We start from the raw sequence: 17548 nt of genomic DNA on the forward strand, positions 1-17548 counted from the left end.
CAGAACGCTTTGTCCACCAGGACTGCTGAACGGAGGCCATATGGCTTGGTAAGTAGAGCTGGCGTCTCTATGCTAGGAGGAGGTAAAAATCGTATTAAATGTCAAATTGATGCCAAAGAAGTCTCTACTTACAGGTGACTACTTTCCCTATGGTCTGTACGAACAGAATCCTTTGGTCGGAAGTGTAAACAATTTTAAAAAACGGCCAAGTTCAGGGGCATCTGGGTGGCTCAGTGGGTTAAAGCCTCTGCCTTCGGCTCAGGTCAGGATCCCAGGGTTCTGGGATCGAGCCTCCCATCTCCATCTCATCTCTGGGATGAGCAGAGCCTGCTTCCTCCTCTCTCTCTGCCTGCCTCTCTGCCTACTTGTGATCTCTGTCAAATAAATAAATAAAATCTTAAAAAGAAAATGGCCAAGTTCGCTATGCCATAAATGATTTCAACTTTAACTGTATTTTTTTTCCTTCAAAGAACCCGAAAGTTTCACTTTTGCACGTACACCTTTTGCTCAAAGGATGAAAACGAGTTTCAAATCAGAGATCACTGCCAGCCCACCACTAGAGGGGGCCGTCTGCCAACGACGGTGAGCCACTTCAGCCACGCCGAGGGAGAAGTGCATTCTACTCTAGACTCTTCTTTTCCAAACGTCAAACTGTTGGTATAACCCAGGAAGCTTTGAAAAGCACATGCTCAGAAACCCCCAAAGCCCGAGTCAGTAGGTCTGAAGTCAGGTTCACATATGTGTAATTCTTAAAAATTTGTGGTATAGTTGACACACAACGTTGTGATAGTTTCTGGTGTACACCAGTGATTCCACATCTATGTTCTGCGGTGCACACCACACAACGCTACAACAGTACTCTCGACTGTATTCCCTGTGCTGTACCTTTTATCCCTGTGATTTATTCATTCCCTAACCAGAAGTCTATACCTCCAACTCCCCTTCCCCCATTTGGCCCTTCTCCCTATCTCCCCCTGGTCTGGCAACCATCAGTTCTCTCAACTTTTAAGATTGATTCTGCTTTTGTTTGCTTATTCAGGTTTTATTTTTTAGATTCCACAGGAGTGAAATCATATGGCATCTGTCTTTCTCAGTCTGACTGATTTCACTTAGCATAATGCCCTCTAGGTCCATCCGTGAAATGTGTACTTAAAAAAAAAAAAAAAACTCCCCAAAGGCTTCTAATGCAAAGCTAGGTTTGCTTCCACTGGTGTAGATTTCAAAGAGCTGGTCATTTTCAATCAAAACGTTTTGCCATCTGCAAGGCATTTTGACAGGGAAATAGATATAAGAAACCTGGTTGGATAAAAACAAAACCTCCTAAGAACAGAATTTCAAACACCTTCCAATAATAATCATCACGGGAACAAAACACAGTTATCTTCAAATTTAAATTTATTAAGACATTCAGCTATGTCTGTCAGTCTACATCCAAATTTGCTACTAAAAATAAAATAAAGTCACATCCCACATTAGGAATATCGAGTCTGAAAAACACTTTTTGAGCCAAGCCTATTGTATAAATAAATGACTAGTTTCTTTTCATATCAAAATTCCCATAAAAAATTACAGTCCCCCCTCCCCAGTTCTACCTGTAGCCATGATGAATGTAAAAATTTAAATATGACACAAACTTGTCAAAGAAAAGGTGCAAAGTCTATTAACAGCTTTAAAAGTGGCATTTGCAGAGTGTGATCATACAGTTATGTACTCATTCCCCAAGTGCAAATATTGCCATAATTTAACACTGTTTTGATTCAGTTGCAAGAATTAAACATTACACAGGATTGAAAAGTACACTTCGGGCCTTTATCAGTGCCCTAAAACCCCTCCCACTTTGGTCTCCTACACTAACGTGGACCCCAAAGTGTTCATTAGAGTTTTAGTTTACTTCACACAGCCAACACAGTATACAATATATTAACAAAAGTTCCATATACATCAAAATATTGAAGACTCCATCATAAAGTTCAAGAGTCTCAGATTACATGAATGCACCCGCAAGGCCCAGTGCCCACCCACCCCCTCCCCTAAAGCACATACGAAGTATGAGCGTGCTTCAATCTTGGAATACAATCAATGCTCTTACATCTTTGATTTCATTTCAGTGCTGTACAAAACTCAATTATCACCTGACTGAGTTCCAATTAACTGAGGGAAAGGGGGGTGGTGAAAAGGGCTGGTCACTACTCATACTTTGTAGTAAGAATGATTCTGTCCCATAGAAAGTTAAATGTCAGTTCTGCTTCTGCCTGCTTCTTCCCATGCTGTCTTCATGCTCTTTATCCTTTCTTTAGCCCCTTGCAAGCACTCAAATCTGATTTTATGTATCCCTTACAAATCAGGGGCAGTTTCTGAAGTTGTTGAGGTTGAGTTTTCTTGGCAGACCTCTACAAAATATCAGCATGGGCTATATAAATACATTTTGATTAGCATACATTGCAATTTTCTCCCACAATGTCAAGGGGATGAAAGCAAGCAGTCTCCACTGAGAGTACTTCCTGGATCAGACCCTTGGAATGTCAAGTTTTCTGCCTCATCATCTCATACATTCATTCCTCAAATCTGAGCTCAAATTTCATAGTGAGTTAACTTCTCCCGAGTATCAAAGCATTATTTCTGCTTCTTTTCTTCTAGGCTGACCTCAACAGGACATGCTTCATCTTTCGCACTAGAAGGATATTCCTTAGGATCACAAGTCCCTTCCTGGCTATCTGATCTAGTGGCAACGCACTCATTATTGTCCCTGGACCCTTCTTGCATCCCAGTCCCTGGAGGATGCTCTTGATTTGCAGGTTCAGTTCCTTCCTGAAGCATGTTTTGCTCAACTCCAGCCTGAGGTTGCGGAACTAGCTCAGCTCCTAACCCTGGAAGCTGGGAGGAGTTTTTGAGGTGGCAGTGGCACAGAGGGCAGGTCTCCTGGACATATAGCCACTTCTTGAGGCAGCCTGCATGGAAGAAATGACTGCAAGGTGTGATCACAGCAGATTTCATATCCTAGAAGGGAGGGAAAGATACCTCAATAAATGCCCTTATCTACAATCTTTGCTGCTAATCCCAAAAGTTCTAGTTCCAACATTTCTTTCCCACAATTCCCCGTAGAAAAGGTGTAACACAGATTTTAGAATAAAACTCATTTTAGATTACAGCGATAATCTTCCTGCCTTCAGAGACACTTTTACACCAACAGTGCAAGAACCACTGGCTAAGCAGTTTAAAAAAAAGAAGTAAAAATCAAAAATGAGAAAGAAACGAACTTCTTAACTGGCTTCTGCCTTCATATGGAACATGAGCATCACATAACTACTGCAGTGTGAACGCTGGGTCTCCCCCCGCATGGCACGAGTGTAATTAGAACCTGAGAAAATCTGATGAAGACAGGACTTCCCACAGTTATGCTTCAACACAGCTAAATGGATTATTCCATGATGAAATTACTGGCAAGGAGACAAAATCAGCCACATAACACCAGGGTATTGGCAAGGAAGTGGCAATTTCATTAGGGACAATGTATGTAATGCAGTCCTCAAGATAGGGTCTGTATAAGCCACAGCTTCTCGATTTGCATCACAATCACCCGGAGTGCTTGCTAACCAGGCATATTCTTGGGCTCCCCAAGACCTACAGAATTGGAACAGCTAAAGACAGCATTCACAAATCCACAGTTACAGCAAGCCACACATGTAAGTTTTAGGCACACTCAAGTTTGATAATCATCGGATTAAGAAGTGGTTTACTTTGCATTAATGTTCCTTGCAGAATATATATTCGGAGAGGGAATGCTGAGGACATGATTTAATTGTTAAGAATATACATGTAGTGACTCAACCATTAATTTTGTTTAAAGTCCCAAAACAAGGAGTTGTAGTTGTCACAGAAATTCCTTGCCAAGAACTGGTAACATCTGGGAGTCAACTTTTCAGCAGAAAGCCATTCAAGGAAAAGCAGCCAGCTGGGAAGTTAAGCAATTTGACTTTCATTTTCTGTGTGATATCAGCAGGTAGTTCTAGCACCTCAAAAAAAGTGATGTGGCAACAGGAAATACAAAAAGGAGACTCTTAAATCCTGGAGTTGGAGTATTTAGACATTGGCTGCTGAAGCCGATGTACCCTGTCTTTGACGTGCTCCGTCCCACATACAACGATGCTACCAAGCACAAAGGAAGCAGAACTAAGACAACGGCCACTTCACTTGGGGGGAACCTACAATAGTCCTTAGTCCCCCAAATACAAAAACAATTCGGAAGACATTATTTTGTGAGTACCCAAAGGTATGTTCTAATAAGAATAAAAAAGTGGTAGTTGCATCTTATTCTTAGACTAAATTCTTGAGCTAGGTAGTCTTAAACACACACCAATACATACACACTCCCATCTAAACTGTAAAGCAGCCTTGGCTAAAGACCACTCCCTCATACTCACTGACGCTATCTCGTTTTATTCCACCAGCCTACACTCTTTAAGAGTGATTTTAAAGAATTTCTGTTGTTGCCCTTATTCTATCCATACTTCCAATAGCACAATTTAGCTATAAAAAGCTGCTCCTCAACCACCTCAACCACTGCCCAAGTTAGTGGTGACGATAAACTGTAGGCCTATTTTTTGCGGTGATATTTCCAAACTCATTTCAATACTACCTTTCAATTTTAAAATAGAAGGCAACATCAGCTCTTCATAACACACATGCCAAAGATGCCAGGAAGGCCAACGACAATGGCACACGGATTAACTGACTCTATCATACCCTCTAGTTCCCACTTCCAGACACAAAGGCTTGTATCCATCTCAGGTAGCCATCAACCTACAGGTAAACATATACTCTGTCTACCTATGTTAAGTAAATGAATACTTCTTCCCCATGTTGGAAATACCAGAAGGAAAGGTGTCAGAATCTTGGCACACCACTTTTCAGAAGTTGCTGACTCCTGAACGATTGTATATATTTGATAGGATGTGTGTGTGTGTGTGTGTGTGTGTGTGTGGTGTGTGTGTGTATATTTGGGAGTAAATATAAAATACACCTGACCTGTTTTTCCTTTATTTATTGGTGAGCAATGTTGAAAATAACAATAAATTAGAACTTGAGGGACTAAATTAAAAACTTAACTCAGAAATAAAATGGAAATATTCTATCAGGTCTTTAATAATTTCTGAGAGTTATTTTTTTTTTTAACCAAGGAAATAATTCTGCCTACAAATTTAACTTAAATTTGGTTAATGTGGTTAAAGTCCCAAGCGAGACACCAACCCACCCAAATGGATTCCTACTGTGTGAGTTACCTGATAACAGATGGCACATATATCATTGTGCTTCTCCAGCTGCTCTTTTGTAGCAATGGGTAATGACTTAATCTTATTCACAGCGTCCCTTCGGAGAAGGAAGCTCTTCCACCCCAGCTGTGCCCGAAGCCACACATTATAATAGGAATGGATAAAGATGATCATTGAGCCCATTACGGTCCATTCTCCAAAGATGGTCTCTGAGACACCATAGGCCACCACACAGAGGGCCACGAGAAACTCCAGAAGGCGGTAAGTGCCATTCACATAGTAGATGACATCATCCATGTTTTCCACTGGCTCTTTTCGGAATTCCTCAACCATAAATAAGACATAAATAAAAAGTGTTCCCAAAACCTGTAAAATACATGTATTTTAAAACAAAGTATGACCACTAAGAAAGGCTTTTCATAGACTTTAAGCAATAACATTCCTAACAGTTTTAGGATACCATATTTAATATCAGAGGAAACCATGGTATAATTAAAATATGGGTAATCTCAGTAATCCAGGCATTTGATACCAAAAAGCCGTATCCTGAGATGTAACTTTCTTAAAATAATTCTGACTAGTTATCACTTTTCTGACTCACCCTTTCCTTTCATTCCCCAGAGATCACCAAAACCCATTAAAATTCTCTTTAAAGTTTCCTAATCCTGTAGTCAACTTTCAAAGAACCTTTATCTCTAAAGTAACAATGAATAAATCTTTGTTGCCAGTGTTATGTTTTCTTTTACTTCTTACTGATCAGGCAGCAAAGATCCACTTTCAAGTTACAATAAGCTTATTATTTCCAGGGCAATATTATCTGTTGTATGTATCTATGTGTATATTACACATGTGACATATTCACATAAATCATGAAACTAAGGATATTTTTGAGTGGGTATTTACTAAAAAAATGTGCTCCAGACAAGCTATAAAATCTTTTAATATTTTATAGTTACTTATCAATTTGAGCTTTACATGATAGCTCTGTATCATTTTAAATATTTGCAAAGTTTAATTACCTTGATAAAAAAAAACAGTGACACAGATAGGTGTGATATTTTAATAATCTACTATCTAACTTCTATGTTCATATCAGTGTAATGTTATTCTGATAAGTAAGGTAGGCAGTAATCACCTAAACAGGTCACTTATAATCATTCATCTTGAAAAAGTTTAATTCCTTTTCTGGAAGGAAAAATAAGAAAATTCAATTATTATATAAAGTTAATTATTCCTAGGCTTACCTGAAGAGAGGTGAGAATGCTGCTAGAAATAATGATAAGTAGCCAAAAATCCATATGGAAAAACTGGCAAATCATGTAAGCCATGTAAGCAGGGAACACTAGCAAAAATAAACAGAGGCTCACGGCACGGAAGTGTTTCCATAAACTCCTAGAGAAACAAAAACAGTCCTTTAAAGAACCTGTCAGCCAGGACCACAACTATCATGTTAGCAACTGATAGGTCTTGGGCCATGCTGACATTTCCCAAATGCTTTACTAAGCATCCTTCTCCTTGCCAGTCACTATATACTAGGTTTTAGGACAAGGGTCATAGGCCTGGTATTTCAAAGCCACCTGAGTCACCTTTTCTCTCAGTCAAAATTCCCAAGCACCAGTTCTTTTTTTTTTTTTTTTTTTTTTAATAGTTAGCTTTCAGTTCCATTTTCATTCCTACAAATTTCAAAGTGATTTCAGGCTTTTGGAGCATTAACCCTTCACAATAATGTATGATCTCAAGTCATGAGACATCTTCCTCCCACCTGTTGCACTGTGATGGAAATCTCTGCTACTGTAAGCACAGTATTACTAAGAGGAATGGTTCTCCAACAGCTATATTAATCCTCACATCTGTCAGGGCTGGGGGCGGGAAAACTATGAACCACTGTGTTTTAGGACCTACTAGTTGGTCTTCCTCCCCTAGTTCTAATCTATCCTGGATACTGCCTGCCTGATTAATCTTCCTAAAGCTCGACTAGCATTAATATCGTCAATGCCTTCTCTAAACTTCCTAGCCTCATATCTGAACCCTCAACTCCCATTTTTTTGGTCCAAACTTGTCAATCCCTATTCCTCACTATAAACAAAGATGGTTAATTAACTGTACTCCCAGAAAAACACAAGCACTCTTACATTCCACTAGAAATGCCTGTGTCCCACTCTCTCTTGTTCTAAACCCCTTAAGCTAGCTCAAGCTGAACAAATCAGGTAACATGAATCCCTTCTCCAGGAATCACTGATCCTCTCAGAATTTTTAACACTGGTACCAGCAATCATACACTAAAATTGCAGTCTTATTTCAATGATATATTTATATGTTGTATGCCTAAATATTTTTATTTATACTTTATTATCTAAATAGTTATTATCTAAATAATACGTATGTACATATACATAAAAATGTCTTATCACCCAAATTTACACTCCTTTAAAAAAAGAACAATAACTCCTTCCTCACATAGCTCAGCTTTTAAGCTCAACTTGTTTGAAGGGGCAAATAAAAGTTGAAAATTTATTTCTGCTTGATATTTTTCAAATTATTTTCCATCTACTGCCATCTATTACTACTTTTTTTTTTTTTAAACCTACCTATCTATCCACCCAAATGCAAAGCCCTATGATATAAGCAGGAGAAAAGTGATCATGGTTATATCAAGGGGAGTACTATATATGTAAATAAAATATAACTTCATATACATAGCTTAATGTATATATATACTTTATATACAGCTTAGTGTGTGTCTTAATATATTATACATATACTTTTTACATACAATAAGACTTTATGCTTTTAAGACACCCAACAAATCAAGAGACTTCTCAGACTTAGATTTCAGTTTCCGATTCCACTTGAACCCCACTTGTCAACGGTGGAATACAAATACAGAAGAAGCCCCCGTTATGGCAAAAGGAGGAACATAATTTTTTCTTTTGTGTACCTCTTCACACATCAAAATATTCTAATAAATCATTTCTTAAATACACCGCAATTTAAGACAGATTGTATACCAAGTTTTAAAAGATACACAAACAAAACCCTTCCCTAACAAGTGCCTTAAGCAGAAATTTGAAAAAGCTTTCTATACAACAGAAAAAAGGAGAATTCCACCCCCTTTAAGTTTACTTATAGTTACTTTATGAAGACAGAGGGCTGTCACAAAGTATTTTAAAAAAAGGTAATAGATATTTCCATTTCCTGGGTAAATAAAAGCCAAAGGTAGGGTAATTTTTTAACACAGTGATCACAAATCTAGAAAGAAATCACTGTGAACCCAAAACAGATTTCCTCTCTCAAAACACAAAACTCAATTACAATCTATGTAAACTGAGTAACAAAGACTTAAAATTATTACTGACTTCCTATAAAACATGAACATTTATTCATTTAATCATTGAGGAAATGTAGATTTCAACCAAATTGTTTAAGAGTTCATGGCTGCAAAAAAATTAACGTTTTAATTAAATATCATTATATGTGATCTCAAATCTATGCAGTCTGAAGGAGATTTTTTAAACAGTGGCATAAGGAAAAGAACCACACACAAAGTTAAATGCTAGACTGTATGGGACTTTCTATAATTAGTAATTCAGAGAAGAATTATTATGGTAAAAATTAAAGCTAGGTACTTTGGAACTCTTTTACACCTTTTCTTGCAAACATTTTCTACCTTCCAAAGTTATGGGACAAACATAAACTTGCCGGTAGTTCTGCTCTGAGATCCAAAACATAAAAAGTTCTATTTTATTTTTTTAAAGAAAGGCAGGCAGGCAGGAATTACTGTAACAGTAGTTATACTTTATTAGATGTTAAATTATAAATCATTTTCTTTAACAGGCTAATTTGCCTTAAAGCTTTAAATATATTTTTCAAAAATTAAGCTATGATCCATTTATATAAAATAGGAATATATTTACATATAGACACAATGTGTATTTTTAATTACACAGAGAAGCATGAACACCATTATCCCAAGAGTTATAATTTATGTCCAATTTTGGCATAAGTGTGAATATACACAAATACACACACACACACAGTGTGTATATTATATACACAGATATATTTATATCCTTATTTAAGCAGTTAAAATTCTATTAAAATCTAATATTAAAATCTAATTTAAGATTAAATATAAAATGAATAGCAGAAAACACTGAAATCTTATCCCATTAATAAGCACTATAAAATAAAAATTTTACATTCACCCAATCCATTTTTTTAAAAACGTTTGTCATTTGAAAATCTACTATGTAATTTGAGTAAGTAGACCATTATCCTAAAATTCCTTGTTAAAAACTGAATAAAATTTACAGATAAAGGCAACAATTATCTCTATGGCTAAAACTGAGACACCTTTTTAGGTTAAACACTGGAAATTACATCTAGTCCAAGCTATTCCAAAGACATGTGAAGCATTTTTCCCTCTAATAATTATTTTTTAAATGATAGAAGCAGTGTTATTATGAACTATCAATATTATCTCTTAATTATTTCTCTAATTTGAGAATTAAGATACTCTTCATTTCCTTTCTCAATCCCTAGTACTCTGAATTAGTCATAATCCTTGATTCAGGATGCATTGTCATCATTGGTCTGTGGGTGTCCCTCTTTCTACTGAGCTAGTAATCTAATTAGCTATCTTAAATATTATAACAAGCCTTCACGAACCCGTCTCTCCATACAAAAGTGAGGGCCTGGACAATTAACCACAATTAACCATATAGCAGGCCTGCCTATTCCACATCCTGCCTCCCTGTACCCACTGAAAGCATTAACTTGAATCTGTGTTCTTTACTCTCTCGCTTGCTTTCCTTTTTATAGTCTTGTTTATTAATTTGTACGTATTCCTAAAGGGTATATTTTAAATTTTTAACATAAAAATTAACATTCTACACTGTCATCTTTTGGGATTTATTTTTTAACTTTATAATGCTATGACTTATGAATATTGTTTTCTGTGTCATTGTATTTCTAACATTCCACAGTGACTATTATCACATTTACTCACCCACTTTCCTGTCTGATTGTCATTTGGCTTGTTCCTGGATTTTTGCTACTGTGAATTGTGCTCTGAACATTGTTCTGTATGTCCTTACTGAACATGTGCAAGAATGTCTTGAGTATGTATGTAGTAGGAGAGAATGGCCACACTATTTCCAAAGTGATTACACCACTTGATACTCCCACCAGAAACCAGGGATACTGTGCCATCTAGACTTTCTTCCACTCTAGTTAATCAGCTGACTTTTCTTTCTCTCTCCCTTCTTCCTTCCTTCCTTTATTCCTTGCCAATCCCATAGGTTTAAAACGGCACCTCAGCGTGGTCTTGAATTACATGACACTGAACCTTTCTTCATTTTCAGGTGTCTCCTCTTTCACTAAAAACCTAAAGATAAAAATGTATTTCATCCATTTCTCTTGCTCATTTGAGCTGTTTGTATATTGATACCAATTCTTGGGCAAGTGCAAATACTATGAATATCTTCTCCCAGTTTGTGAAGTTAACTTTAGGTCTAAAAAGTTATTAATTGTAATCGTTAGATTTATAACTCTTCCCTTTCATAACCATGGCCCTTCTTAATACTTAGTCTCACTCTTCCACAGCAGTCAGTTTAAGAAACTGTTTCCTACTTCAAAGTCTGTAATATATTAGCCTATGTGAGATTTATTTTTTTGTTTTTGACATTTTAGGTTTCTAACATTCCAGGGCTGATTCTTTGTTTAATGGTGTGAGATAGGAACCCATTCCATCCGTTTCCAAATAGAAACCATTTTTTTCCAGCAACATTATGGAAGAGTACCACCTGTCCTACTCATTGGACATGCCTCCCCTGTCATATATCAAAGTCCAACATATATGGGTCTGTTTGGGGGCTCTCTGCTCCAGTGCTCAAGCCGTCTATACTCCAGCTAATCCTAAAAATTTGCATAGTACCTCCTACTACGAGTGAAATAAAACTTTATCTTTCTCAAGTTGTCTGTCTGATTTCAAAACAGGGATTATACTAGCCTCAAAGAATGAGTTAAGAGTATTCTTTTTATTGTCTGGAAGGGTGTATTTCAAATAGGGATAATCTGTTCCTTCAAAGTTTGGAACTTGCTTATAATACCACCTGGGTTGAGATGTTTGCCATTTACTTCCACTTCTTTAACAGCTCAGAACTATCCAAGTTTTTAAATTCTTTAATCAGTTCTAGTAAGTTACATTTTTCTCATACTCTTCCATTTCACTTAAAAAAGTACCGGCATATAGCTGTTGATAGTACTCTCTTATTTACCGCAGGCAATGGTAGAGAGAAGAACCTAACCCTAACAATTCAACCCTTTTTCATGCTTTCATAGCCAAGAGCCACTCGGGCTTAGGCTAATGCTGCAGCCCGACACCAACACCACTGACATCAATGCAAAATAACCACCGCCCACCCACACACAGGGCTTCACCCTTCCTTTCTAAACTTCCTCTCCATTTGACCCTGAAGGAAAAAGCCAGTAATGCAGCTACTTCAACATCCTGGTAGAAATCAGAACTCGATTTACTTACTGGTTCTTATGGTAGTGGAACTATGTATGTCTTTCTCTTTTCTAATATTTTCTATAGTATTATATTAGTCTTATCAGTATATGCTAAATTAATTTGTATAAGTAATACTACTAAATGATACTGCCAGAAATGACAAAATAGTGTTTTACTTAGGTCAAAACAACCCATTTAAATGGCTACTTAACCGAGCTCACAGCTGAGTTCAACAATGAAATGCTTCTATTGAGATACCTTAAGCCTCAAAACCAAACCTCAAATAACTATAATTAAAATGATTATCTGAAACAAATCAAGAGCTCTGAGCTTACTGAAATTAAACTGATTCTTGCAGTCACCATTTGAGAAAAATTTCAGAATGTTCAGCAATGTGGGATATGGGGATAAAAAGACAAATCTGATGAACTGTAATTAAAATGTTAATTTGAAATGTTTTGAAAAATCTGCCGTCAAAAACTTATCTCCCAAAAGATCGCCTGTTCCCTTACTCATAAAACATTACTGAAGAAGCAATAAATTCAGGTATTTCAAAACTCAGCAGAACGGAATACAAACAAATGCTGGAAAGAAACAGCGTGTTGAATTTTTAGTAATTCGTTACAGAATGCCCCTGTAGAAGCTACAGTAAGCCTAATTCTATCTTAGAGAGCTAAATAATGACTTTTTTTTTTTAAAGATTTATTTACTTGACACAGAGAGAAAGAGATCACAAGTAGGCAGAGAGGCAGGCAGAGAGAGAAGGGGAAGCAGGCTCCCCGCCAAGCAGAGAGCCTGATGCAGTACTCGATCCCAGTACCCTGAGATCATGACCTGAGCCGAAGGCAGAGGCTTAACCCACTGAGCCACCCAGGCGCACCTAAATAATGACTTTTATTCCTTAAGAGAACTTCTGTAATATGGCATGAACATGAATGCAGCTATTAATTTCGCCTGGTCCCATAAGGTGTCAAGAATCCCCATTTAAAACCTCAATAAGTTAAAACTGTCTAAAGGCCATCCAATGAGGCCGTTATTCCATAAATGCCTATCTTTATGACTGCCCAAGAGCCTTTATTTCTCTCTCCTTCAAATGATTTTCTCTGTTCTCTCAATGCTTTCTCCGCTTTAGCATTACACAGAAAATCTATTATTTACTACATTTCCTGGACTAAATTTGATCCTCTCCATTCTTCATTTTTAAAACTGAACAAATATAAAAAGCATTAAATTTCTCTGAAGAAAAAGTTGACTTGTAATTGGCCTTTGATGTGATTTCTAACTGTAAGACTCTTGAGAGAAAAAAACAGAAAAGTCAAAACACATAGAGAAAATAAAAAGGTAAACTTGTCACCTTAAGCTAATACCAATTATTCATTCATTTTCTGTCTCTAAACGTTATCTAAATCTTCAGACAACAAACTCATATAAAGAATAATATAAAAATTTCTTTTAGGAAGTTTCTTACTTGTCTCTAGATGCTCCCAGCGCCAAAACAATAGGATCTGCAATCTCTAACATAGACTGCAGAATAGAAGCTACGACAATGAAAAGGATAATACTGAGCAGGAACGCTCGGTGAACAACCTGTAGTTCTATCAGACCGGTCTGCACTGCCAGGATTAACAGCGTAACTCCTTCTGTCATGCCCCTAGAAAAAGCATATGTTTTCAGAAAAGCAATCAGTCCGAACCTCATTTCATTCCAAGAAAATATAATTCAAAGATTTACATTGTTGTTACATATTTGTGATCTGGTCTGACTTAGACAACAAACCTCATCAGAATATTAACTTTTATAGAATACCGATATAATAGTAATACATAGTCATAATACACCATTTTATGCATGCAAAACGTTAACAGCTATTATTTGAGCATACAATGAGGAGATAAAAAGCAACTTTTTTTTTTTTTTAAGATTTTATTTATTTATTTGACAGAGATCAGAGGTAGGCAGGGAGACAGGCAGAGAGAGAGGAAGGGAAGCAGGCTCCCTGCTGAGCAGAGAGACCGATGCGGGGCTCGATCCCAGGACCCTGAGATCATGACCTGAGCTGAAGGCAGAGGCTTTATAACCCACTGAGCCACCCACGCACCCCTAAAAAAGCAACTTCTAAGATAAATAAAAGTGTTCTAACCAGGCTTTGATAATGAGCCAGATATTCTCCCATTTGTAGATACTCACTGAATTATACATATTTGTATGAGCTATATCTTGATTATAAAAAATAAAATCACAGGTGAACGTCTTCAGTCTTGGGGTAGAAAGGTCTCTTCAAGCAGACTATAAACTTTTTTGAAATTCAGTTTCCATATGGAAAATATGTACAAAATCCTGAGATCATTTTTATCTTAAAGACTTGATTTACAAAGAACTCTCACAAATAAACAAACTAAGGCTAAGTCCAGTTTTTCAGAACCACAAACGAGCAAATATATCAAAGTTTGGTGACCCAACCACCAACAAGGAATTGTGAGAAAAAAATGGGGAGACTAATATTGAGATAAAACAGATAAAACCTTTTTGGAGAAAAACTCGCTAATAAATTTAAAAATGTATATACCCTTCAATTCAATAATCTTACTGGTAATAATTTACCCTATGGATGTACTACAAAAAATTTAAATGTAAGAGAAAATATAGTGAATAACAGAACATGTTATGTGGTATCACAAGAATACAATTGGCAAAATCCAAACTCTGAAAAACTAAACAGGACAATCTGGTGTCTTCAACAAACAAAATGAAAGGGAAAAAGTACAGACACAACAGGGACCTAAATATTAAAAGAGGCTTAAAAAATATTAACCAACTGCAACATGGCCCTTATTTAGATCTGAAGGTGACCAAACAAAATGTTAAGAAAAAAAAAAAAAAAAGGGAAATATGTACACAACTGGGAATCCGATGTCGAGGAATTCTTCTCTTACTGGGAATAAATGTGCTATTATAGTTATGCTTTTTCAAATGAGATTGAAATATTTATGGGTAAAATGATACTATATCTGGGATCTGCACCAAGGGCAGCTGGGGATTATGGCAGGGACAAAGTAAGTGCAGTAGATAGGGGCATGCATGACAGAAAACTGGCTGTTATTACTGGAGATGGGTCACAGGTATATATGGAGGTTCACTTTACTATTCTCTCAACTTTGTTAATTGAAAGTTTCCTAATTAAGGGTTAAAAAAAAGAAATACATTCGTATTTTGAAATACTATGACTTTATCAGAAAGAATGAGGATGTCTTTTGTGTTGATATAAAAAAAATCCAAAACATATTTAAGTGAAAAACTAAGGGGCCAAACTGTGTATAGTATGTGGAAACGAAACAAAAACAAGAGTAGCAAAAATATATATGCGTACTTTTCCCCGTAAGAAATTTAAAAATAACCATTATAAGCTGTTACCTTTAGGGAGAGGAAATGGCAAGCAAGGGGAAAAAGAGTTGTCACTTCCCATTTCATATTTTCTGAATGGTGTGAATTTTATGAGCTTATATATATATAATATATATATTATATCTTTCCTGCCCTTTTCCCTCTTTTGCCATTATAAAGGTGTTAGCTGGGACTAGCAGGAAGATTATAAAGCTTAGGTTTTTTTTCTCTTCTGTCATAAAAAAAATAATGTACACCAAAAAAAAATGTTTCCTCCAATTTACAAGGTACTCACCATCTACTAATTCTTTTTTTTTTTTTTTAGATTTTATTTATTTATTTGAGAGAGAGATCACAAGTAAGCAGAGAGGCAGGCAGAGAGAGAGAGAGAGAGAGGAGGAAGCAGGCTCCCTGACAAGCAGAGAGCCTGATGCAGGGCTCAATCCCAGGACCCTGAGATCATGACCGAGCCGAAGGCAGAGGCTTAACCTACTGAGCCACCCAGGCACCCCCATCTACTAATTCTTAAACATTCCATAAAGACTTAAAATTTTAAGAGTTTATATAAATTTATATAAATGAAACCATTAAAAATTCCTATATTAACAGAAATTGTGATAAGTTCTAGAAATACGGTTTCCCAATATCTCATCTTAGTGATTTAATAACTAGATTAACCATTCTACATTCTCATTAATGTATCCCTTGAAACTTCAATCAGTATCAAAATTATGTCCACACACAAAAAATTTTTTCAAGTATCAAATATAGAAATTTGATTTTAACAGGGCTATACTTAAACTTCAATGGGAAAAAGCAGGCGATCAAAAAATCTTTCAAGGTACGTGGGTGGCTCAGTCAGTTAAGTCAGTTGATTTCAGCTCATGACTCATGCATGACTCATGACTCATGATCTCAGGTTGAGCCTCTCATGTCAGGCTCTGCACTGAGTGTGGAGCCTGCTTAGGATTCTCTCTCTCCCTCTGCCCCTTACTCCCCAACCCCCCCCACCAAAATCTCTTAAATCTAGAACGTGTCCAAGATATACTGTTATGTACATACAGTAAAAATCCATCTTTTACAAATGGAAATTCAGTTAATATTTCAAAGTATTTTAAATCCAAACAGTTGCAACCATTCAAGAAAAAAAAAATTTCAAAATTCCATTTCCTCTGAAATTCATCACTATTTCTTCAAGTTCTATACAATATTTAATGTCTAGAGATATCCATAGGCAAGAACTTACCGATTCATGGCAGGATCATTCATGAAAGCTCGATAACCCTGCAAGTAAAACTTGCAGAGCGTCAGGACACCCAAGGCAACGAAGGAAACCGTGAAGACCAAACCCAAGAGCGAATAAGGAGTACTGCAGCATTCAGCAATACTAGAAAAAGGGGTGTGGGGAAATATTGACAGATAAAAATTTTCCATTTGAAATAAAACCATCTTAAGCCTTCAAAACCACCAACCTTGATCTGATCCTTTTCAATTAAAACACCCCACACCAAAATTTGAGGTAAATATCACCTAACCATTCCATTAATAATTTAAATTCATTCTTCTATTATCCTAACCTAGTTTTTTTTTAAATATCTCTGGCAAATATTCCGTACATAGCACCATATCTGAAACAAAGTCTTATCTATTTTTATTTATCTATCATCTCTTTCAAAAGCAGTAATGGCTTAAATTTTCTTCAAACCCTAGGAAACATTAATTAACATGCTGATAATATTCAAAAAAGACTCGTATAATTGCCCATAGTTCCATCTGAAAAATGCTGGCTATTCAAATTATTCAGACTGTGAACAATTTGTGCTAATATAATAGTCAAAACTCCTTATTTGACCAAATTGCTATCAGGGAAGGCCCATACTGACTTTGCAGCTCCCAACTACTCTCAGTATAATAGTATTTTCCATATTATTGATACTTTAAATTTTAATTTAATTTAGGTTTACATAATTGCATTCTTTTTTGGGTTATTTCAAAAGCATATCCAAGAATATAGGCTAAGACCATTTAAAAATAATTTTAATATCAATTTTTAACATAAAAGTTGCTATGAATACCACTTATAAGAAGAATTGGAAGAACTTACACTACCTAAAGCTTGTAAATACTTTCAGACTTTATGGCAATACATTCAATACTTTCACTGAACATTTTAGATACTAACTTATTAAGTATTTTACAAACATATGTAGTATTATGTACTAATAATTTGGATTTAGCATTTATACAGCATTTAACACATGTTCAAATAAGTTTCAGAATTTCAGTTAAGAACTTCATTCAGGCAATGAGGAATTCATTCAGGCAAATCAATACCTATCTTTTACTATGTAGCTCTGTGCTTCTGCTACATAATTATCCTTCC

General features: G+C 36.1%; 1 protein-coding gene across 2 annotated transcripts in view; it reads right to left on the reverse strand.

The window, feature by feature from the left end:
- Positions 1-1377: 1377 nt before the first annotated feature.
- The window catches only part of RNF145 (ring finger protein 145), a 55185-nt gene continuing 39014 nt past the window's right edge, over positions 1378-17548 (reverse strand). For both annotated transcript variants that reach the window (XM_032851686.1, XM_032851687.1), the window contains 5 exons: positions 16412-16552; positions 13253-13435; positions 6515-6662; positions 5280-5636; positions 1378-2997 (listed from right to left, as the gene is read on the reverse strand). In XM_032851686.1, coding sequence (XP_032707577.1) covers positions 2614-2997; positions 5280-5636; positions 6515-6662; positions 13253-13435; positions 16412-16552 — 1213 coding nt within the window. In that variant the 3' untranslated portion in view covers positions 1378-2613. The remainder of the gene's footprint in view (positions 2998-5279; positions 5637-6514; positions 6663-13252; positions 13436-16411; positions 16553-17548) is intronic.

The sequence above is a fragment of the Lontra canadensis genome, unplaced genomic scaffold, assembly GCF_010015895.1.
Source record: "Lontra canadensis isolate GAN:19392208 unplaced genomic scaffold, GSC_riverotter_1.0 scaffold5, whole genome shotgun sequence".
NCBI classification, from domain to species: domain Eukaryota; kingdom Metazoa; phylum Chordata; class Mammalia; order Carnivora; family Mustelidae; genus Lontra; species Lontra canadensis.